At 39.1% G+C, this 25,943-nt stretch overlaps 2 protein-coding genes across 4 annotated transcripts in view; both read right to left on the reverse strand.

The window, feature by feature from the left end:
- LOC122083980 (actin-related protein 2) overlaps positions 1-25,943 on the reverse strand; it is a 56,006-nt gene that overhangs the window by 21,105 nt on the left and 8,958 nt on the right. The window lies entirely within an intron of this gene.
- LOC122083981 (bifunctional purple acid phosphatase 26-like) lies at positions 882-25,419 on the reverse strand. 2 transcript variants are annotated; one of them, XM_042651946.1, is made up of 6 exons: positions 25,286-25,419; positions 23,740-23,960; positions 1,879-2,000; positions 1,588-1,749; positions 1,355-1,437; positions 882-1,265 (listed from the first exon to the last, which is right to left on the reverse strand). In XM_042651946.1, exons 1-5 carry the CDS (start codon positions 25,371-25,373, stop codon positions 1,386-1,388), a joined length of 645 nt encoding a protein of 214 aa, XP_042507880.1. In that variant the 5' UTR covers positions 25,374-25,419; the 3' UTR covers positions 882-1,265; positions 1,355-1,385. The 2 variants fall into 2 exon arrangements, with proteins under 2 accessions (XP_042507880.1, XP_042507878.1); XM_042651944.1 differs by lacking the exon at positions 1,355-1,437.

Below are 25,943 nucleotides of genomic sequence, written 5' to 3' on the forward strand. Positions count from 1 at the left end.
GAGGGCAAAACGGAGAGTAGAGAGATCTGCCAAACACCGGACAGGAGCGAAAGAGCATTCATTGCTCACAGGGAGTATGATTTCAGAAAATGAGGGTTTCACTCACTGAGGAGTTAGTATTCATCAGCACGCTTATTGATTAATGAATATCTAGAAAAATTGGATTAATAAATATAATTAAATAAATTTACAATTTGCAATCTTAACCTTTTCATACAGAAATTTATAACTATAATTTTTTAATTTTTTTTTATATTGAATCATATCAGATCAATATTAAATAACTATGAATAGCTCAATGGGGGCGAAAAGGCATAGTGGAGCTCTAGATCTAGATATGTGGAAAGAGGGTAGGAGCTAAAATGTGCCACCATCAATATAATAAAATAAGCATTGAGACTTGAGGGGAACGTAAAATTTGGAAAGGATTAATTAGTTGCCCTAATAAAGATCTAAATCATGCTAAAGATCTAAATCATGCAGACAGTCTCTCCAGGAGAACAATGTCGTCATAGAACCATGTCAAACTGCTGCTTTCCAACAATTTAAAGTCTCTCAAATCTGCGTTCTATCTGATAAGATATGTCTCATATTTTCTCAACCTTTACTAGGGCTAATATAAGTTGGAGTAGTGGTTCTATATGAACTGAACTTGACCACTTTTGCCATCAAAATATTGAAGTCTAACCGATTAATTGCAGCTCAAGTACAATATTTCCTAATATCAAAGTGGCTTAGCTAAATTTCTACCAAAAAATATGGCTTAGCTAATGTGTGTTGGTTATGTTGTTTTTTGGTTTACAATCTGGGTCAATACCATTAACATACAGTATAATATTGTTCCATCTTGAGATAGGATGATACCGATCCATCAAATCCCGGCCGATAAATTGATATGTAGCATAATATTGATAAGGATGAAGACATATCACACAATCTGTCACAGTATCGGTGGTGTCAGGTCAGATCCAATCTACGATAACCGTATTTTAAAACCTTGGGATTAGTAGATCCCAAAAATCATTCCAGACTACTTAAATCAGTAACATCTATGTGACTCCATGAATTTAAAGAATTAATTAATGAAGCTAATATAATTAGTTTCAGAAACTACATAACCCCCTCCTTAAATCCACAACAGAGCTATTTCATAAGAACTTCCTTTACAATTCCATCAATAAGATGCAATGCTGCTAGACGCAACACCGCTATCGGGATTCCTAAGATGGTTCTTCTTCAGCCTCCTCCTCTGCAGATTGCTTGCCCTACAAATGTAGTTTACATCTCATTATGGTGTATATTCAATATTTGAGAAAACCAAGGAAAATATTTTAACATCTGTACTTTGCATCACCTGATGATCAATGAACTAATTAGCTTCCGTATTAGTCCATACAGTTCCTCCTTCTCCTTTTTCCCCCATGAAGTTTCACACACCTGATATTTTTAATTTCACCCTTTACTTTTTTTCCTTTTAATTAATTTGAGATTCTTTTTTCATCATGTAGAACTCAACAAAAATGTCCTAACGCTGGTGGATATTGACTACTTTTTGCAAGAAAGTACTAGACAAGATAATGTACTCACCAGTATTGATTGTGGAACACCCCAGTATCAGTTGCCACTTTTTTCCCATCATCATTGCGGTTCCAATGGTAGAATGCATGTGTTCTGTTCTTTATCTCCAGTGTGGAATGTCCATAACTGGCTTCTCTGAATGCAGAATAATCTGGTTGTGGGTCCCTAAAGCTGCAAAACAGTGGAAATAACCATGAAATATAGAAAATAGTGATTTTTATTTTTTTTCTTCAAGTGTATAAATGAAAAGGTTTGAACCTTCTTGGTGTTGAGTGCAACAGCATTTTGAGGTTCAATTACCTTGCAGCAAGACCTTCCTGATTTCCTCCATCTCCAACGGTTATGTATATAGGTGCGGATATGTCAGGTATAGGATAACGATCACCACTTGACACATTGTACTGAATATTGGAGATACGGTACTGCGAAAAAAAAAAAAATGTTCATGAGATTCCACCATAGCTCACAAGCAGAATTAGCTGTCAACTGAGACATAATACAATTGGTGTTATTTTTATTGGGGACTAAGACTGCAACTGAATGCTACCGCAATGGCATGGGAATAGTCTATTTATCTTAACTGAAATCATTTTTCTCTTATTATGATCTTACAACAAATCCCTGTGCCTTAGTTTGAAATTCTTTTTCAATCCAACTGAAGAAAGGACGGAAGTATGTTCTGTTTTGATCATCAGAAGTCTTCCATCTATTGTCCATAGTTGTCACAGCAACTAGGCAACCCAAGGTGTTGGAGGGGTACCAAAGCAACAAGGCACCCCCGCCTAGAAGCCCTAGGCGTGCAGTATATGACAGCATATAATAATTTTATATAATTATGCTTTATACGAAACATAGATAACATATCAATGCAATACGATATAATTATGCCAGAAATAACCTAATATGGGAATATTGACATAGATATATATATACATATACAGAGCCACGGTGGTGGTGAATTCGGTTTACTTTTTTGCAGATTTCTTTTCTTTTGTGTAATCATATTATTTTTAGTTTTTGACGGTGTAGAAGCCTTTGGACTTTTGGGAGGACTGGAAGATGAGAGTGTAAGACCACGTTTGTGCCCAAATTAAGTTGGATATACACCACCAAATGACTAGATTTAGGAGGTTACCCCAAGTTTAAGTTATCTCAAATCATAAATCGTCTATCCTGCTCCATGTCGATGAGGTCGACAGGTGAGGCGAGTACAAGTTCTAATGTGCTCAATTATGATGAACAAACTACAAGACTTGACCGTCAACTTCAAACCTAGAATATGCCAAAAATTTCAAAAAATGATATCTATGATCGAGACTGGTTTGGTCTTGAGACTATCAAAACCATAGAACAAACCATTAATTTCACCCCGCAAACACAAGAAATTCAACTTTTTGATCCAAATACTCTACAAGAATTATATAAAGATCACAAATTTAATTATGTCCATATTGGTTTAATCCAAGTAGCCATCAAACCACTTCACCGAGAAGGACATAACACCTCTATGTTGTTAGCCCTTCGAGACCAAAGATTTCTTGAGTTCAATGATTCCCTTCTTGGAGCCATTGAAACTAGTCTCTGTCATGGACCCGTCCATTTCAATGTTTACCCAAATATGTCCATAGCTTTAGAAGACCCAAATATTTTACATTCCCTCAAACTCAACCTCAAAACCCATGGATACAAATTAATGCATGGAACCATCCCTATTTCCATCATCCACCGCATCAAATATAAGGCCATGAAATCTGTCCAACCTCGCGCCCGTAGGACTTCTCATAAGGGTCAAACCCTTTATCTTGAAACTGACTGTATTCAGGGCCAAATTGTCTACCCAAAACTTTGTCAGTGGAAAGATATCACTTTCCCTGAGGAATGGCAACTGCAAACGACTGCAATTCCCCCTCAAGTTTCCAATACTAGTATCCGTTCTATCTCCCAATATTCTGACGGACTAGTTTCCATTCGGTTTAACCGACAAATACCCCATCCTGTTTAGCAAAGTTCCCGAAGATCATGCTCAGATGCATCGGGATCTTCTGACATAGGTAAATGGATTCCCCAAACTAGGACTCCACCGCCTTTCCAAAACCTTACTGGTCTCCAGTCCAGTCAAAATGTTGTCCATGGAACATATGAAACCACTACCACTGTTCCTGAGACAACCCCTTCTGAGGCTCTCGATCAACAGTCTCCTACTCACTCTGAGGTTGCTCCACCTCCTCGTGATCCAAATAATCTTGGAGTTTACATGATTCAAATAGCCACAAATTACCAAATTGATAAACCTTTACTTCGAACCGATTTTGAGTCACTTAAAAACAAACAAAAACGTGACTGGTTCTTAAAAACTTTCAACCTTGAACAACAAGCACAAATTCGAACAAACTGGTATAATTTTATGATAGATCTTAAAACAAATATTTTCTTCTTTACATATTTTGATATTTATGCCCAGGATAACAATATCCACTATCCCTAGCATAATCAGGTATGTACTCAAACTACTTCTCACAAATCTTGGACCCTTTGCACCGGTCCAACGACAACTGCTATCCATCCCCCGGTGGAAAGCATCAAACATAACTATAAAAACAATGAAATAACTACCTCTCCATTCAAAGTTTCTGAACAAGAGGATCCAAACAGAAGACAAATTGAACAATTAAATTTTACAAATTTAAGTCTTCAAACCATAAGTAATCAACTATCCAGAGTTGAGAACCTTGTCCAACCTAAACCGTTAGCCTCTTCGTCTATGACACCGGCCCCGGTTCAAACCTCCGTTCCTCTATTCAAACCTTATAATATTCCCAAGAAACAACAAAATGCTCTTAACAAATCATTTATCCTAGACCAAATTAACCAGCGCCTTACTATTCTAAATGCTATTGAAGCACACTTAGAAGCAAATTTAAACGATCCACAAACACCAGTTCAAAACCAGCCCTCAGCTGAACCTTCAGCTGAATCAAATAATAGAGGTGTTCGCACCATTATAGGATGTTCTTCGGATTCTTCCTCAAGATCTGAAGAAGAAGATTTCCCACATATTAATCAAATTGGTCACAGTTCAACCCAACATCCGGTCTTCCCTGACCTTCAAATTGAAGCTAGAGGAACTGCTCCTCAGGCTTCCTACCAAAGTGGCATCATCTATGAATGGAACATAGATGGTTTGTCTGAACATAATCTCATGAACAAACTCCAGGAAATGACCATGGTTAGCAACGCACATCGTATCAAAAATACACCTGATAGTGCTATGGCTACCTCGCTTTTTTCAGGCTTTACTGGCCAACTCAAAGGTTGGTGGGATTATGTCCTGACCGATGTCCAAAAAACTGAAATCCTAATGGCTGTCCAAATTACACCTGAAGGGACCCCCCTTCTTGATGGTGAAGGTATTCCTATTGAGGATGCTGTTAATACCCTTATTTTCAGCATTGCTAATTATTTTTTAGGAAACCCTTCTCGTCTCAAAGATAGAACAACCGAACAATTATCATACCTTCGATGTAAAAAATTACATGACTTCAAATGGTACAAAGACACCTTCTTAACCAAGGTCTTAACTAGACCAGACGCAAACCTTCACTATTGGAAAGAAAAATTCCTTACAGGATTACCAACTTTATTTTCTGAAAAAAATCAAACAACGCCTTAGGAAAGAAAATGATGGGATCATTCCCTATGATCAAATGTCCTATGGCCAAATCATTAGTCTAATTCATGAAGAAGGCCTCACCCTTTGCACAGACATTAGACTAAAGAAACAAATTCATAAAGAAAACAAATTTTACAAACATGAATTAGGAGGTTTTCGCGAACAATTCGGTTTTCCTCCCCTTAGACCTCCAACAAAACATAAACACAAGTCTTCTCGCAAATACTATAAAAATTTTCACAAATCCAAGAAGCATGTGTCCCCCAAACCATTCACAACCCCTTAGTTTTATCATAAAACTCCTCCAAAACCTAAGTATAACAAATACAGGAAGCCTTTCAAGGCACCTAAAAATTTCAAAGATCCAAAACCTGACAAATCCTCTCAAGGATGTTTCCGATGTGGCAAACCTGGCCATATCGCCAAATTTTGTAGAGTCTCAAATAAAATTAATTCCTTACAAATCTCCGAGCAAGATAAAACTCAAATTCTTGCCCTATTTCAAGAAACCTCTTCATCCTCCTCTGAAGATGAAAATTACAAACTTAATCAAATCCAAGTTTCTGAGCATACTACTTCCAGTTCATCTAATAATGAGAATTTTCAAGCCTGTGCTTGTGATTCATGCATTATTGGTCTTAGCTGTGAAGATTGTGCTCCCAAATCTGTCCGGATGCTCTATGCATCACCTAATTCAAACATTTTCGATTATATCGATAGTCTGACAGACCCTGAACAAAAGAAGGCCTGTCTTGAACATCTCAAAAACAATGTTTCCACCCAAAATTCTCCCCAACCGTACAATCTCCAACAAATCATGCAAAAATTCGACAAAATATCAAAACCTCATCATATTCTCGACCATTCTGGTCGAATCAAATCCCTTGAAACTACCACTGCATCTTTGCAGTATGATATAAAACATATCAAACAACAATTATCCTTCCTTAATCGGAAAAATCAACGAACCTCAACTACAAATGATGAATTAACAAATCCTTTTGTAAACCAGGTCCCTTCCAACCCTAATACTGAAACCCCATGTTTTGTGGCTACTATTACCTGCCAAAACTGGTATATTCACATAACCTTGGTTATTAATACCTCATTCAAATTCTCTGCTATTGCCCTTGTTGATTCAGGAGCAAATGCTAACTGTATCAATGAAGGTGCCATTCCAACCCAGTTCTATGAAAGAACGACCCAACGCCTTAATACGGCTAATGGTTCTGGACTAAATGTCCAATACAAACTCTCAAATACCCATGTTTGTAACAAAGGACTTTGTCTCCCCCAAACTTTTATTCTTGCAAAAGATCTTGACCAAACCATTATCCTTGGCCAACCTTTCCTGGAAAAAATTAAGCCCTTCAAAATTACCCAGGATGGTATTACAACAAAATTCCAAGGTCAAAAAATTGTTTTTCCATTCTTACAAACTCAAACACCTACAGACCACGGTCTTAACAAAATTAAACAAATAAATTTTCTTAAAACAGAGCTTCTTCACCAATGAATCTCTGAACAACTTAAAAATTCCAAAACCATTCATCAGATTGGTCAAATTAAGTCCAAATTTGAACTCAACCTCTGTTCTGATGTTCCTGATGCCTTTTGGCACTGTAAACAGCATATGGCTTCTCTTCCTTATGCTTCAGGATTTTCAAACCTCCAGATCCCAACCAAAGCCGGACCGGCTCAAATGAATCAAACCCTTCTTGAAACATGCAAAGAAGAAATTAACGACCTCCTGGCTAAAAACCTTATCCGGCCCAGTACTTCTCCTTGGAGTTGTACAGCTTTCTATGTTAACAAAGCTGCCGAAATAGAACATGGTACTCTCAGGTTAGTTGTTAATTACAAATCCCTAAATGATACCCTCCAATGGGTCAAATACCCAATTCCAAACCAAAAAGACCTATTACAAAGAATTTACCAAGCAAAAATCTTTTCAAAATTTGATATGAAATCTGGCTTTTGGCAAATCCAGATTCATGAAAAGGACAGATACAAAACTGCCTTCACAACCCCCTTTGACCTATATGAATGGAATGTTATGCCATTCGGCCTAAAAAAAACTCCCAGTGAATTTCAGAAGATTATAAATGATATCTTCAATTCTCACGGACAATTCACTATTGTCTACATTGATGATGTCCTCGTCTTCTCAAATTCTATTTAACAGCATTTCAAACATTTAAGAACATTCTACCAAATTATTCCATCTAAAAGAAAAATGGAATTCTTCCTCACCAAAGTTAGATTCCTTGGTCATTTGATTGAAAAGGGTACTCTTACCCCCTTCGATCGTGCCATTACCTTTGGTGAAAAATTTCCTGATCAAATTCTCGACAAAACCCAACTACAAAGGTTTTTAGGAAGTTCAAATTACGTTCGTGATTTTCTTCCCCAAATCAGCAAAATCGCCGAACCCTTATACCTTCGGCTTAAAAAGAAACCAACACCTTGGTCTTCAGCCCAAACCTCAGCTGTCCAGACTATCAAAAAATTAGTCAAAGAAATTCCCTGCTTATTTATCCCTAGTCCGGAGGCCTTTAAAATCGTTGAAACCGATGCCTCAGACATTGGGTATGGATGGATTCTCAAACAGAAACTTCTAAGTGATAATAAAGAACAAATAGTTCAATTCACATCTGATATTTGGAATTCTGCCCAAAAGAATTACAGTACCATCGAAAAAGAAACTCTATCAATTGTTCTATGCATACAAAAATTTCAAAATGCATTATTAAATAAATCATTTTTAGTTCGTGTTGACTGTAGCGTAGCTAAATATGTTTTACAAAATGATGTTTCAAATCTTGCATCAAAACAAATTTTTGCCCGATGGCAAGCTTTATTATCGATTTTTGAATTTCAAATAGAATATATTAAAGGAGAATCAAATTTTGTCTCTGACTTTCTTACCCGTGAATTCCTACAGGGCCAGACTTCACAAATCAACCTTATCAGGATGGCTCCCCCTAAGGAGTCTACCTCTTCAAATTCCCTTATCAAAACCAAATCCAGCCATGGCACCTCTGCAGCACCATCAAATCAAATAGTCACTAGGAGCCAGTCCCAATTGGCCTCCTCAAATAAACCTTACTCCCATGCTGTAGTTTTGTCCTTTACAGCAGGACCCCTCCAAACCACAAACAGACCAAGTTTCAACCTATAAACTACACAAGCCAAACCCCTCCAAACTACCCAGGGACCCCAAACCAAAAGCCAATACCATGAAAAACCTTACAAAGAGGACCTCTTTACTATTGAAGAAACCCTTTTCAAATATACAGACTCGCCTATTAATATTGCCCAAAATGTCTTCTTTCAAGGATGGCACCATCACTCTGATTCTGCCGCAAAAAATCAGGAATTTTACTAGTTCATCCTCGTAGATACTGACTCTATCAGATTTAAACTAAATTATGATAGAAAAGATCAAACTCTAGTTACCCACACAACGGTAACCATCTGCAAAATCCTCACCCTTCAAGATTGGGGCGGTCATCCTCTCACCACAAGGAACTTTCCAGTAACCTTCAAACCTCAAACTTATACATACTGTGACTACCAGGAAGCTTGGTACAAAGCCTTCTGTTTTCAAAACAGGATCCACCGCCATTCTTGGTTTTTCTGTTTTGAACACAGGTTTAATAATCAAACACCCCTCTAGTTCCCTAAGTGGTGGGACCGATATGGTCCTATGATTGATATCCTTTCACCACAAATACAAAATTCCTTTCAAATATTGTCAAAACTCGACCCCACAACCACACCAACCTGACCTTCTCCGGTTCTTTCTCCATTACCGCTTGGCATAGATACTTTACTGGGAATACCAAATATATGATCTCCAGACATCTGATTGGGTCGCCCCAGTCCTTTACCGGATCTTCAATGTCAAATGGTGGGATAACTGCGACGTCTCCAAATGTGAAAAGACTTCTCTTATCCAAAGCCTCACGGGCCTCAAACTAGTCCCGACCCTGCCAAGTTCGTCCAAATCAAGCATCAAAAGTGAGAAGGAAGCCCTTCTTGCCCGTTTGGCTAAGCTCGGTTCCAACTCAGACAACGATGAGGGCTCTAGCGAGGGAGCCTACAGTCTTGGATCCATCAAAGGATCTATGCCAGCCCAATGCTATGGCCAAGACCCTTATAAAGATGACCCCGACTACGAGCCAGCCAGCTCCAAAGCATCTTCCTCGAGCAAATTCAAAGAAGTAACCTCACGAAGATCTCGTCGGGCCACAAAATCAAAGCCCTCTTCGACCAAACCCTGATTTGGTCCCCAAACGTCTGCTAGGACGGTCCTAAACTAGCCGATTGGTGATATCGTAAAATTACCGAGTCAAATAACCTCGGACAACCTATTAAGGAAAGGAGGTACTGTTACTGTCCCAGGTTAAAGCACAATCCGGCCAATATCCGGCTCAAACAAATAGGATACAAAACTTTTGATCAAACCAATACGGAGAACAGTGTCTATGACACGTGGAATGTCATGGTGAGACCATTAAAGATTCCAAATCAAAGGCCGTCAGCAACTCCAACTTTCTCCTAGAAATACTCCAAATCAAAAGTCGACAGCAACTCCAACTTTCGGTGACAACAGTGCACCAAACAGTGTTCCAAATTTAAGTGTACAGTACCAAATGAAATTAGGTACGATTTCAAATTCTGTATTGTACCAAATGAAACCCAAATCCACCGAAAACTCAAATGTAATTCAAATTCACCTCCTTGCATTATAAAAGGAGCACACCCTCACTTCCTAAAACACTTGAAAAAATACACCCAAATCTTGTAACTAAGAGAGAGAAGCTCTGCAGAAGAATTCTTCATCCCTCTCAAGTTCTTCCAAGATCTCCAAGTGATCCGCCGGTCTTCAACAACAGGCTCCGATCATCTCAAGTCTGATCGCCCCCCAAAGGTTAGCTACCCACAGCTCAAAGACTCCTCAAAGACCAAACACCTTTTTCTCAAACCCTCCAACCCAAGCCTACTCAAACCCTGTAATCTGATCTCCAAATATTAAATATATTTCAAACTATTTTCTTTAATTGCATTATTAGCTTTCTGCATCTGCATCTGCATACAGCAGCTTCTAGTTCTATCTTCACAGAGAAGCCTACAGTAGTGCCTCTCAACTGTGAAAAATAGATCCAGTTAAGCAGCTTTTATTTTCTTTAAATATTCTGTAACTCCATTTCCTTCTTTTAAGTTCTTGGTTTTGCTTTGTTCTTTGTTTACTTTAATTTCTGCACAAACTAGTTCTGGGTACGGTATCGCACCTATCCCAGTGTTTGCCTTCTTGCCGGATCAGAGTACGGTATTGCACCGGTCTCGTTCTTCTCACCGTACAGAACCAGGAGAACACTATTTCCCTGGATTTCGGTGTAGATCGATTTTGTTCTTGATGTATATGTATATGTATATACATATACATATACATATGTATATATATACTCATTTTAATTAGCATTCTGTCATCCTTCTTTACACTTCCACTGATTTACTATTTTACCATTACCCTTTTAGCGTGTCTCGTTTATTTTAACCTTGATAGCCAATAGTGAGGCTCTCCAACAGCTCAACTCTTACAAGGGTGAAACTGATGCAAAAATTGATGCCAGTTCCATTTAAACAATGACAGAATCAATGTAAGCTTTTATTGATCCACTAGTGGCTTCAGATAGAGGAAAGAGTCCCATGAAATATGGGGATTCTTGCAACTCCATCCAACAGGATCCGCCACCACAACAACAACATACACCACCACCACCACCGCCACCACAGCCATATGGAATTGATCCTTATGATGATTACTGAGATAAAAGAGCAACAAAACTGAATGTCCTTGATTTTTATGGAGATAACTGAGAATCGTACCTTGCCTAGATTCGTAGTGATGTAGATTCATCACTGAAATATACTTATTTTATTAGGAATAAGTCTAGGATTGGGTTCCATACATGTTGGGCCTTCGATCCCATGTGTTTTGAGTGTAATAGACCACTTTTATGAGCCTAAACTAGGGACTTCAAGGTTGCATATGGATTTAACTAGCTTGTTTCCTTCTTTATTAGTTTTTTTTTTAGTTGGGTTCAATTTAAGTTGTTAGTCATTGTTATTTCTCAGGTGTAAAGTTATTAGTTGTTAGTTTCCTTTTCCGTTGTTTATATTTTTCATGTTTAGAAACTTGTTAATAGGCGATCAATTGTGAGGATTCCTAATTTGGAACCTTATAATTGCTAGGCTGTATTCTTTCCCCCATTTTCACTATTAATACAAAGCAAGGAGGCTCCCATTGCTGAACGATTAAAAAAAAAACAATTATCTTAGCTGCTGCTTCCTTCTCCACGAAGATATGTCTTTTGTTTGATCAAGGCTGATGGAATTGGTGTTTGATCCAGTTGACTCTCCTTTGGGAAGCCCAAGAGGTCCTCTTCCTTACTTTATCTTTTTCTCCTCTCAATTACTCAAGGTTCTATTGCTGCTGCAACTATTTACAGGTATATGAATCCATCTTCTTCTTTGTTTTGCCCAGAAATAGAAGGTTTTAGCATATTGCAACCTGTACCTGTTCAATCCTATTGAGCCATTGGTAATGTACGACTAGATTTGACAAGTCAAACTAGACCCAAAACTGCAGGAACTTTTAGATTAGAGAACAACCAGATTACAGCCTATATAAGACAATAATTCCACAAACCAGAAATAATGAAGAAGGATTTCTCAGCAATCAAATCGATCTCCAAAACTGATCCTTTATCAAATCAGAAAATAGACCAGCAACTAAGACTAATTCAGACACAATAATGAGTCCAAACACAACCCAACCAGAATACCAATCACAGAAAGACAAGGGGACAGAAAGGACCCTACCGGTTCTGTCCTCTGTTCAGAAATCCACTACAGGACAAAAATAAGGTGATTTTTGATAACTTGCAATTGATAGCTCAGATCTAGCCCAGGTTTGGAATGAGTCTCACACTGATAGGAAGGAAGACTCGATCAAAGTTTCAGCCTAATCTGAAGGCTGCAGGTATTACAGAGATCAAGTAACCAATTGAGACTTTTAGAAGGATTTTTGGGCGGAAATTGAAAGGTAAATACCTGATCTGTGTAGCAGTAGTATAGCCTTTAAATCACCTTGAATACTTTAGAGAAATTGAGGAAGATTGATAGAATAGTTGAAGAGACCTCTTGGACTTCATGCCGCAAAGAGTCGTTGGATCGAAGACCAACCCATCACTGTGATCAGACACACAGAAGTTCTCTTGCAGAGAAAGTAGCAGTAGCAGCCATGTATTTTTGTCAAATCGTGGCTCATTAAAAGAGCCATCATCTTTATTTATAATAGTGATAGGGGTTACATAAAATAGAAACTAACTTTAGTTTCCAAAAACTGAAATAGGAAACTAAAAATTAGAAACTCAACTAGTTACTAAAACTGAAAATAGAAACTTACAAAATTGAAAGTCCTTTAGTTGCTAAACTGGAAATAGAAACTAACTTATGACTGAAAATTAGAAACTAATTTAAGACTTCAAAGTAGAAACTAAATTACTAACTAAATGACTAATTAGTAACCCCATCAGCAGCCCAAATCGTGGGCTGACTTGGACCAGATCTGGGTCGACCCAGTCAGCCACTTGGGTCGACCTTGGTCTTGGCTCTCCTTGTGTAAACCCTTGGTATTGCATCAGCTCTCCCCGGCTTGAAAACATTCGACTCCGACGAATGGATAAGGGACATGTAGCGCTCATACAAGTCGGGATCAAGCCTCTTGAAATCATCAGCATAAATCCAAGTACAGTCACTACGGGGACGGCCTTTCCACTTGACAAGAAAAGTGTGATAACCGGTGCCACGGCGGGAGGTCTTGTAATTATCATCCAAGACGTCTTCAATAACTTCAGAAGTGGGTGGCTTCAGTTGAGGCAACCTCAGCATTTGCTCCGAGTCTCCATCATCTGAATGATGCCCAACATAAAGGTGAAGATCAGCCACATTGAACACGTTGCTTATGGTCATGTCAGGCAACTCAAGCACATAAGCATTAGGTCCTATACGTTTCAGCACCTTGTAGGGACCCATCTTTCGTGGATGTAGCTTGGTATTGACACCTGTCTGAAACCGTTTAGGATTTACTCGAATCATCACCATGTCCCCGGGTTTGAACTCCACATAACGCCGATGACGATCAGCAGAAGCCTTATACACCTCATTGTTCAAGGCAATACGCCGTCGGACGTTGGCATGCACCTCAGTGATATGACGTAAGAACTCATCAACTTCAATACTAACTCGAACCTGGGGTGGGAGTGACATAAGGTCAATACGCCGCTTAGGTTGGACTTCAACCAAGATCTCAAAAGGAGTACGACCTGTTGTCCTATTCACTGAGCTGTTGTAGGAAAATTCTACAATGTCAAGAATAGAAGGCCATATCTTCTCATAGTCTCGAACCAAACACCTCAACAAGCTTCCCAAGCTACGGTTCACCACCTCTGTCTGTCCATCAGTCTGTGGATGAAATGCAGTTAAAAAGTTCAGCTTTGTATTTGTCTTCAACCACAATGTCTTCCAAAAATAACTCATAAACTTAACGTCACGGTCAGATACAATACTAGTTGGCAGCCCATGTAGTCGTACTACTTCCTTGAAGAAGAGCTTTGTAACCTGATAAGCATCAAAAGTCTTACGACAAGGTATAAAATGAGCCATCTTAGAGAAACGATCCACAACCACCATAATGGAATCATATCGTTCTCTAGTAGGGGGTAGTCCAAGAACAAAATCCATGCTAACATCAAGCCACGGTGCATGAGGAACAGGTAGTGGAGAGTATAAACCTGTGTTATGTTTTCCCCCTTTTGCCAACTGACATACACGGCATCTCTTGATCACATGATCGACATCCTTTGCAATGCATGGCCAATAATATCGATCAGTCACCTGTGCAAGAATCTTATCTTTCCCAAAATTTCCTCCTAATCCTCCTCCATGTAACTCTCGTATGATGTGATGACATAGGAAAGAGTTTGGGATACAAAGCCGTGTGCCAAAGAACAAGTACCCATCATGAATAGAGTACTTTAGGTGCTTCCCACCTTGTTGTAACTCCATAAAGACAGTGCTGAAATCAGAATCAGATGTATACTCACCTCGTATCTGATCTATGTTAATAACATGTGCTGAAAATGTGTTAAGTGTGAGCACTTTCCGGCTAAGTGCATCAGCCACTGTATTCTCTTTTCCCGCCTTGTACTTCATAGCAAATACAAACTCCTGCAAGTAGGCTACCCATTTGGCATGTCTGTGGCTAATCGATTTCTGTGAGTGAAGGTGCTTCAAGGCCTCATGATCAGTGTACAAAATGAACTCCTTACCAATGAGGTAGTGCCTCCAATGGCGTAGCACTTGGACGACTGCATACAACTACAGATCATAAGTCGAATAGCGCTTCTTGGCCTCATTCAATTTTTCTCTATAAAAAGCGATGGGGTGTCCTCCTTGCATTATCACTCCTCCTAGCCCAACATGTGAAGCATCTGTAGCTACCTCAAATACTTTGTCAAAATCTGGTAGGTGTAGAATGGGTGCCTCGGTCATCTTCCTCTTCACAAGAGCGAAGGCTTTGGTCGCTGCAGCTGTCCATTCAAACTTCCCTTTACTCGACTTCATACATTCAGTGATGGGTGCCATTACTGCACTGAAGTTCCAAATAAATCTCCTATAGAAGGAAGCCAACCCATGGAAGCTACAGGCTTCTGTTAGAGTCTTAAGTGTGGGCCAATCAGTGATGCTCTTGATCTTCTCCGGATCAGCTTCAACCCCCTTTGATGACACTATAAATCCAAGGAATACAACCTTGGACAGCATGAAGGAACACTTCTTGAGATTAATGTATAACTTCTCAGCATGGAGTACTCTTAAGACTTGCCTCAAGTGATCCTTACGCTCTTCTTGGTTCTTACTGTATACCAGAATGTCATCAAAATAAACAACCAAAAGGCGACCAATGAAGGGACGAAGGACCTATGTCATCACCCTCATAAAAGTACTAGGTGCATTTGTCAAACCGAACGGCATGACTTTCCACTCATATAAGCCATCCTTGGTCTTAAAGGCGGCCTTCCACTCATCCCCAGAACGGATGCGAATCTGATGATAGCCACTCCTCAGATCAAACTTGGAAAAGACCTTTGCCCCGGACAGCATATCCAACATATCATCTAGTCGTGGTATAGGAAACCTATACTTGACTATTATCTTGTTGATAGCACGGCTGTCCACACACATACGCCAAGAACCATCCTTCTTTGGCGTGAGTAAAGCTGGTACTACACAAGGACTTAAGCTCTCCTCAATGAAGCCCTTCTGTAGTAACCCATCCACTTGCCGTTTCAGCTCGGCATGCTCAGTAGGACTAAGTCTGTAAGTAGGAAGGTTGGGTAAAACCGAACCAGGTACCAAGTCAATTGCATGTTGTATGTCTCTCATGGGAAGCAACTCATCTGGGAGATCATCAGGGACTAAGTCAAAAAAATCAGACAGGAGCTCTCTGATAGGTGCACTATACGTTACCTCAGGTTGGGGGGTGACTTCCCTAGTAACAAGTGCCATAACCATTCCAGTCTCATGACTTGTGCGTAAGAACTGTTTATGGGAAATAGTTAGCAACTCCTTTATGGGCAAAGCTAATACCTTCTTCTCATTGTCAATGCCCCTCTGATTTGACCTTAATGATCTCTTCCGCCGTATTTCAACCGGCACATTTACCGGATAGAAAGTTGTAGGAACACCCTTCCACATGAAAGTACACAGATTCTTCTTCCCTCCAACCATGGCATCATTGTCATACATCCAGGGACGACCAAGAAATACATCTGTGAGTTTCATTGGGATCACATCACACCAAACTTTCTATTCATATCGGTAAAGTTTCAAAGGAACTGAGCACCTCTTATTCACCTCTAAGGTATTACCATTCAGCAAGGATACCTTATAAGGATAAGGATGTGGGTCAGCTTTCAAGGTTTCTTTCTTCACAAAGGCTTCAGAAACAACGTTGACACAACTGCCACTATCAATGATAATCTAAAAAGTATGCTCACTTGACTTCATATGGCTGTAGAATATGCAGTTACGTCACCAATCCTCTCCTTTGGTTTCAGCCACCAATATGCGAGTAACAATATTTATTCCCTGGGTATCATCCTCATTAGTGTTTTCCATATCATAGTCATATCCACCATTATCATCATCATCTAATGGGTAGGGATAAAGAGCTGACTCATCCTCCTCATTGGAGTCTTCAACCTCAGCTACTACATTAACCCTCTGCTTATGCGAACAAGACTTAGCAAAATGTCCTATTTCTTGACAATGGAAACACTGTACCTTATTACTACCTGTCATGGGTGCCTTTCCTTTATGATCAGCTCGTGGAGGAAAAGTGGATTTTGGAGGTGCTAAGCTACTAGGTATAGTGGCTGGAAAATTCTTCTTTACCTCCCCAGCTTGGAAACCAAACCTTCTAACTGGCTGTGCTAGAAGCTCCTCTGCTCGTAGGGCCTTGTCAAAACAATCCCTCACTGAGTGCACTTCAACAACTCTGATACCCCTATTGATTTCAACTCGCAACCCCAGTCAAAACTGAGATAATAGTTGCCTTTCATTCTCCCTTATGCTTGTACGAGAATAAAGTGCGTCAAACTTGTTCATGTACTCGGCAACAGTCATAGACCCTTGACGAAGAGAGTTCAGCTGGTCTTGTATGCGAGCTCTGAAGTTGCATGGCAAGTATTTATCTGATAACTCAAGCTTCATCTCCTCCCAACTAGTAGGTTCTCTACCACGGTCTTCTAACTCTAGCTCATAGGTCCACCACTCACGAGCAGCCCCAACTAGCTTAGCGCGAGCTAGTTTCATCTTCCGTTCCTCAGGTAACTCATAATAGTCAAAATACTTGTCTAGTGCCACTACCCAATCATAGAACAATTGGGGGTCATATCTCCCATCAAACTCCTTCAGATCGACCTTGACCTTCTGTGAATCTCTAGAATACCTTGGTTGCACGGGACGCTCAGTCTCAAAATATCCTCTTACATGCTCTTCAAAAGTAGGTTGTGCTACCGGAACCCTCTGTGGTGCTCTCAGATTAGGGTTTGCTCTCCCGTTAGTCAACTGAGCAACCACAATCATTGGAGTGTCCACTTCGGGTTTTGGACGTGAACTGCCAGTAGGCTGTTGGGGTGGGGTCTCTTCATTCAACAACCTCGCATCCAATTCAGCCTTCAATTCAGCCTTTAGTTCAGCTCTCATATTCTGTATCAACTCCATAATAGAAGCTAAGGTGGGGGTGTTGTTTTCAGCCATGCTCTGATACCACTTAATGTAAGACTAGATTTGGCAAGTCAAACTAGACCCAAAACTGCAGGAACTTTTAGATTAGAGAACAACCAGATTACAGCCTATATAAGACAATAATTCCATAAACCAGAAATAATGAAGAAGAATTTCTCAGCAATCAAATCGATCTCCAAAACTAATCCTTTATCAAATCAGAAAATAGACCAGCAACTAGGACTAATTCAGACACAATAATGAGTCCAAACACAGCCCAACCAGAATACCAATCACAGAAAGACAGGGGGACAGAAAGGACCCTATCGGTTCTGTCCTCTGTTCAGAAATCCACTACAGGACAAAAATAAGGTGATTTTTGATAACTTGCAATTGACAGCTCAGATCTAGCCCAGGTTTGGATCAAGTTTCACACTGATAGGAAGGAAGACTCGATCAAAGTTTCAGCCTAATCTGAAGCCTACAGGTAGTACAGAGATCAAGCAACCAATTGAGACTTTTAGAAGGATTTCTGGGCAGAAATTGAAAGGTAAATACCTGATCTGTGTAGCAGTAGTATAGCCTTTAAATCACCTTGAATACTTTAGAGAAATTGAGGAAGATTGATAGAATAGTTGAAGAGACCTCTTGGACTTCACGCCGCAAAGAGTCGTTGGATCGAACACCAACCCATCACTGTGATCAGACACACAGAAGTTCTCTTGCAGAGAAAGTAGCAGTAGCAGCCATGTATTTTTGTCAAATCGTGGCTCATTAAAAGAGCCATCATCTTTATTTATAATAGTGATAGGGGTTACATAAAATAGAAACTAACTTTAGTTTCCAAAAACTGAAATAGGAAACTAAAAATCAGAAACTCAACTAGTTACTAAAACTGAAAATAGAAACTTACAAAATAGAAAGTCCTTTAGTTGCTAAACTGGAAATAGAAACTAACTTATGACTGAAAATTAGAAACTAATTCAAGACTTCAAAGTAGAAACTAAATTACTAACTAAATGACTAATTAGTAACCCCATCAGCAGCCCAAATCGTGGGCTGACTTGGACCAGATCTGGGTCAACCCAGTCAGCCACTTGGGTCGACCTTGGTCTTGGCTCTCCTTGTGTAAACCCTTGGTACTGCATCAATTGGTTTAGCTATCCTTTGGATCGAAGAAGCCTCCCATACAGAGGGAGACTCAACCAGGGTTCCAACCCCTGTTGGACCATCTGGTCTAGACCTATTGGATGATTTTGTCTTTTACCGGTTTTTGTCAGTCAACACCTGAGATCGATAGGAGTTCATTGGTCTGTTCAGATTCCTATGTTTTCATCTGATATTGTCCATATTATTTGGATTGTGTGAGGCTTATATCAGTCCATGTTAAGCTCTATTCATCTATTTACTGATCTGACCAGAGAAGCCCTTTCTATTGAGATCGATAACTTTGATTGTTCCCTATTTGGTCTTTCTTCTAGTCTGAGTTATTGAGCTACTGTTGACCGGTTTGTGGATGTTCTTTGAACAAGTGTCCTGCAGTTGAAGACTTGGTTTGACTTGTCAACCTAGTTCTATATTAAGTGGTATTAGAGCATGGCAAGAAACAACCCTGAAGAACTATCAGAGTCAAATATGGCCAGCAGTGAATCCTGAGAATATGATTACATTTTTAAGATGATGATGCAACTGAATCAACAAATGGTGTGAACGGATGAACAATTATCTAGAATGCAACGACATGTTGGTGTCCCAGAATCATAGTTGTCAAGGCGTCGCCAAGGCGGCGTTTTGGCATCCCGACGGTAAATCCAGTACAGGTTGGTAGTACGATTAGCATGGGTTACAAATGGCAGCCGCCAGAGTCGGATAGGCGTCTCCATGGCAGCACCATAGATGCCATTTCACGCCTGATACACTAGGCAATCGATTTTTGGTATTTGGTATTTTTTTTTCTTCTTATTAAGAATAATCTCTTTATTAGATTTTTATTGGCAGGTGAAAAATAAAAAGGAACAAAACCCTCGATAGTCGACCTCTCATTCTCTCAATTTCTCAACTAGAAATCTTCAAAAGAACAAAAGCCCTCGACTGAACCCTCGAGACCTCGATCCTTCTTTGTTGCGTGATTCTTCTCCTGCAGCAAGAGCAAGGTAAGTTCACCATCTTCTCCTTCGTCATCTTCTTCTCTGCTTCTCTTTCTCCTTCTTCATCTTCAGTTCTTCTCTTCTCCTCCTCTACAACGTCAATTTCCCGTCTCCTTCTTCTTCTTCTTCTCTGTTTCTCTGCTTCTCTTTCTCCAATTCTTCTCTCCTTCACCTCCTTCATCTTCTTCTTCTTCTTCTCTGCTTCTCTTTCTCCTCCTTGTTCTTCTTCAGTTCTTCTCACCATCTACGACTGTGAACCCTCGATTATGCTTCTCTTTCTCCTTCTCCTCCTCTTCCTCCTCCTCCTCCTCATGTTTCTTCTGCTCTTTCTCCTTCTTCTCTGCTGCTTCCGTTTCATAATAGCATAAATAGAATTAGTCATTGATTTTTAATTAAATAATTAATAAACTCTATTTTCTTCTCTGCAATGCTTATGCATGTGGCTGGTTATTGGCTAACCACTTAACATACTCTGTTTTAGAACTTGTAGAATAGTAGGAATTTATATTTCTCATTTTCTCTGCAATGCTTATGCTTGTGGCTGATTATTGGTTAACATACTCTATTTTAGAACTTGCAGGACAATAGGAGTTTATATTTCTCATTTTTTATGATTTGATGTTGATGTTGGTTTTATATGTTACAGGGTATATATTGTAGGTTTGTAGCATGTTAAATAACTTTAGAAAATAGGGAAAATAAAAAATGACACAGTCGATTTGATCGCCATGGCAATGCCATAACGGGCGATTTATCGCCAAATTGATTAGCCACCCCTCCACCGACTTGGATCGCCATGACACCGTGACAACTATGCCCAGAATCATTAATAGCACCCGTAGCACCTTTATGGGAAGTGAAGATACCTCTATTCAAACCAAAAGAACCTGAAGTCAAAGTTATCATTGAAGGGATTTTTCTTAAAGCTTCAAAGACAAAGGTCAAGAGATAGAAGATTCCCCTGAAGAGTTCTCTCTTGAAGATATCAGAGTAAACAATACTGAAGTCGTGAAAGATGAGGTAGTGGATGAGATAACTCCACAACAAATCTTTGAGATTTATAATCACCATCCAATTTTGCCTTTTCTTTTCTAATAAATTGGAAATGTAAGTAATTGAGAAGACAGTTTTTGAAGAGTTGAATGAGAATTTGAGCTCGATTACAAGCTTTGCGTGAGTGTGCCTCTCTCTCTTTCCCCCTGCTACTCTGATTTCTTGCCAGGCTTTTCCCCTCTCCTAATTGGCCCTCCATCAACGCATATTTCATCACTTACATGATGATCCCTAGGGCACCTAAACAATGCCTATGAAGGTGCTTTATAATAATGATGGGGGTTTACAAATAATAGAAACTCACTTTAGTTTCCAAAACTGAAATAGGAAACTAAATAAAAGCTAGTCCTCTAGTTATTAAAATTAAAAATAGAAACTAGGAAATAAGAAATACTGAAATTAGAAACTAATTAACCCCATCAAAGCCCAACTACAAAGGAAACTAACTACTAATCCCGTACTCAATCTTAGAGCCCCTCTTTTAGACCCATAAAAGTGGCCCAATACACTCCAAACCACATGGACTGAAGACCCAACATATATACAACCCAACCCTAGGCTTATTCCTCCTAATAAAACTAGCCTATTTTGGTTATTAATCTGCATCATGATAACTATATATATATATAAAGGGAAAAGGTTGGGCATGCTAGCGCAATACCTAGGAATAAGGTATGCTAGCATTTATTGATCGTTGGATTTGATAGTTTACATCTAAACCGTTTATAATTATTGTCTTACATAACCTATCCACCATCGGTAGTGTACAGTCTCTCTTCTTCTCCTGATCCTCCCCTCTCCATCTCTGGCTCCACAATCCCTTCTATAAATTTCCGTCAATCCTCCGTTGTTTTTGTAAATTTCCATCAATCCTCCACTACTCCTCTGTCCCTTGCACTCTATTTCCTTCCCTACCTCTATAGACTCCGCCTTCCATCTCTACCCCTTCCATCCTAGATTCAGACGCAGTAAACCCTAACGTGCCTAAAAATAGGTGTTTTCACTGCATTTCTCTCTTGCGGCAGCCGGTATGGCCCTATTGTTGCTGATTGGAATGGCTTCATCTTGTCTCTGATCATCGCCTCCAGCTCCATTGCTCTGTCTATCTCTCTCAACTGTTCATTGCAACCTCTGTCTCTCCCTCGCGCACCGCTATATAGCCCCATTGCTGTTGGTCAGAACGACTCTGTCTATTTCTCTCAACTATCCATTGCAACCACTGACTCTCCCTTGCACACCGCTGCAACCAAACCCCCATTTGTCCTTCCTAATCCATCTATTGTTATTGTACAATCTAAATGCATTATTTGAATCTGTTGTAACAGTTTTCCCATTTATTGGAAAGATTGATTGATTATTGGATTCTTTGAATCTGTTCTTGACTTTTATAAATTGGAGTTATTTGTTGCAATTTTTTAACTTTCAATGAGAGTGTCCATTGATCTGTAAAAACGTTAAAATGTATGTCCTCAATGGAGGCAGGTGGTGACTAAACTCATGAATGGCAAATCCTCAACTTTGAAGAACTGAACGCATTAGAAATCAGAAATTTAATTGGAGAAAATTGAAAGTAAACCGAGAAGCAAAACAAAGTAGAAGAAGATGAAGGAGTATAGTTCGAAACCAGAAACCGGGGCGGGGAGGGAGATCCACCATAGGGCAAGGAGAGGGAGAGAGGTGGAAAGGAGATTCAGCATCACCAGTCACCGGTCACCTGTCACCGATCAGTTGCAAAGAGTAGCAGAAAGAGGGGAGAGACAAGGTGTAGCAAGAGTGGATTGAAAGTTTGTATATCATCTCTCCATCCAACGGTTTAATTTAAGTTGATCAAATCTAGCGGTTCTTAACTCGCTAGCATACCTAATACCTGGGTATCCTGCTAGCATTCCTATACCTCTCCCATAAATATATATATATATAAAGAGAATAGCCATGCATGCACATCATGTGCAAGTGCAATTCCCATTTATGATGTATTTCTCTAAATTGGTACTTTAGGATGGCAATGACCATCCCGACTATCAGTATTTATCATCATCATCATCATCATCATCATCTTGAAAAGATTAATAATAATAATAATCGTAATAGATATAATAAACAATCTTGAAAAGGTCCATAGTAGGTCTTCCCTGGGTGGAAACGACGAATAGTAGGTCCCACTCCCTTAATGTGTGTAAACATATAAATATTATGCTTACAGACAACTTTGATGATGTCACGCTAAGACCATATGTATGCTGAGGCTTTGTGGTGTGTGCTTGACAAAGATTTGAAGAGAATAACAAAGCAGTTGGTAGGGAAGAACCAGGTGGACAAAGTAAAAGGGAGCATACCTGATACCTGGGTATCCTGCTAGCATTCCTATCCCTCTCCCATAAATATATATATATATATATAAAGAGAATAGCCATGCATGCACATCATGTGCAAGTGCAATTCCCATTTATGATGTATTTCTCTAAATTGGTACTTTAGGATGGCAATGACCATCCCGACTATCAGTTTTTATCATCATCATCACCATTATCTTGAAAAGATTAATAATAATAATAATCGTAATAGATACAATAAACAATCTTGAAAAGGTCCATAGTAGGTCTTCCCTGGGTGGAAACGACGAATAGTAGGTCCCACTCCCTAAATGTGTGTAAACATATAAATATTATGCTTACAGACAACTTTGATGATGTCACGCTAAAACCATATGTATGCTGAGGCTTTGCGGTGTGTGCGTGACAAAGATTTGAAGAGAATAACAAAGCAGTTGGTAGTGAAGAACCAGGTGGACAAAGTAAAAGGGAGCAAAAATGGGCGAAGACTTTTCATTTTATAGGGTGGCACTTCCTATATATATTGCCCTGCTGTAATCAACATGAAATATTCTCTCACCTTTCAACGGAAAGGGAAAAAGAAAGAGAAGAACCATACCGATCTTTCATAGGCATGGACGTGGCCAGCAAAGATGAGATCAACTTTATAATGGATAAACCAACTCTCGAATACTGCTCGCATGGCTTCACCCTCCATGAAGTGGGCTTCATTACTGTTATAGATTGGAGCATGCATAAGAACAATAAGCCATGGCGTCTTTTCTCTGTCGACTCTTGTTAGCTCTTCTCGCAGCCACCTCCACTGAGGTGTGTATTTCACTGGTTATAACATTTCAGAGATCAGATAGAAATGTGTGTGCAAAAAAAAAACTACTACAGACCACATAAGAGGGATAAAAGAACTAAACAAACTAATCCTAACAATGCCAACAACAGAAAACCACCATGTAGCTTCTATTAAGGGAACTGTAATCATTATAATGTTTTAAGCTGGCAATCAATGCAAAGGAAAAGAACCATTATATTAGCAAAAAATAGTTAAAAGTGGATTGGCCAAAGTGTGCTCAGGAATTCCTAAGAATTATAAAGCTTGCAGTTTATGCACATGCACTCAGGAATATCACGGGGGAATTGACTTTGAACCACAAAATAACAATAAAAATCACATGATTTTGGTTTTTCACCATTAATAGGGTAAAAAAAAATTTAGTAAAAATCATGGCAGTTGGACTTTATTGATAAGCCCAACTACTCGGTGAAAGATACAGGGGTGGTCGGAGACCAGCTTGACTGCATGCTGGTTGTAAATCAGCTCATCAATACAGATATGTGCCCAATTCCATATTAATGTAACAGTACAGAACAGGGGTAAATCTGTCCAAAACAAATTCACTAAAAGTGAGGGCATCGATACTGATACATATCCGATTCCATATCAATACAGATACGTGCCCAATTCCATATTAGTGTAACAGTACGGACCAGGGGCAAATCTGTCCAAAACAAATTCACTAAAAGTGAGGGCATCGATACTGATAGATATCCGATTCCATATCAATACAGATACGTGCCCAATTCCATATTAGTGTAACAGTACGGACCAGGGGTAAATCTGTCCAAAACAAATTCACCAAAAGTGCATGCGTCAGAAATTGGAATCATATCAGTATCCACCAAGACCTATACCATTTCAAAATTACTTAAACCATGCTCCCGGTCTTAATATATTTGCTTGCATGATAAATTATGAATGATAGGTTTCAACAGAAATTATGATTGAATTTTAGTTTGAGTATGATAACGCATATAGATAGGGTCTCATTTTGTTCCCTTGTAGACAGGTACTATTTAACCACATATGATTAGATATTTCTCCTTTTGATATGGCTACATCACATGCACTTCAATGATTTAAATGCCTCAAATTAACACGAGGGATAATGGAATAGCAATATTCTATTTCTACATCGGGGATATTCCGTTTTATATTTCCTTCTGCAGAAATCCCACATTCTTACAATACCAGACAACAAAGATAAAGATCACCACCCTTAACATTCACTGGTTATATATTTAATCATCCATCAGAACAAAGTATTATAATATAATGGGGGTGCATTAAGACAAAGGAAATGAGAAATTACCAAAAGGTGAATAGCTTGAAAGAACGATGATATGAGCAGATGCACGCCGAATGCTATACCAAAGTGGATTACTGCTTCTGGAAGCCATATATGGTGTTGCATATCTATGTAGATATGATTTGAAAGGAACTACTTCCCCCTGAACAAAAATAGCCATATATAGCCAAACAGAACAGAAATAGTTTAGATTATTATCATTGAGAGAAGTCATCTGAAACTCAAACGAGGTGAGGTAGAAAAACAAAGATCAAAGACGTTAGAAAAATGAAAAATGAAACTACATATGTAGCACATTTTCTGTAAATAACTTACTGCATAAGAAGTTCAATTAGTCATATCATAATGTCATGGCTCTACATAATACAGGGTTTCTCACATCAAGAACGAAATTATAGTCTGGAAATGACTACAGATTTTCTATGCTGTTCCTACCACATGATTCCGTAAAAAAAAAAAAAAAAAAAAAAGTCTGAAGAGGAGATTCAAGAATTATTAAGTCATTGACCAACTACAAGCAAGAAATTTGTTGGATTGAATGGCATCACCCAAGAGGGGCTAAATTGGGTGTGATACTTTTCTCTCACTTTGAAATAATCTCACAGCTTTGATTGATCACTTGTTCAATGATCAACTTCAAATACTATGAACAGTACCTTGA

Source organism: Macadamia integrifolia, chromosome 7 (genome assembly GCF_013358625.1).
Source record: "Macadamia integrifolia cultivar HAES 741 chromosome 7, SCU_Mint_v3, whole genome shotgun sequence".
NCBI lineage: Eukaryota > Viridiplantae > Streptophyta > Magnoliopsida > Proteales > Proteaceae > Macadamia > Macadamia integrifolia.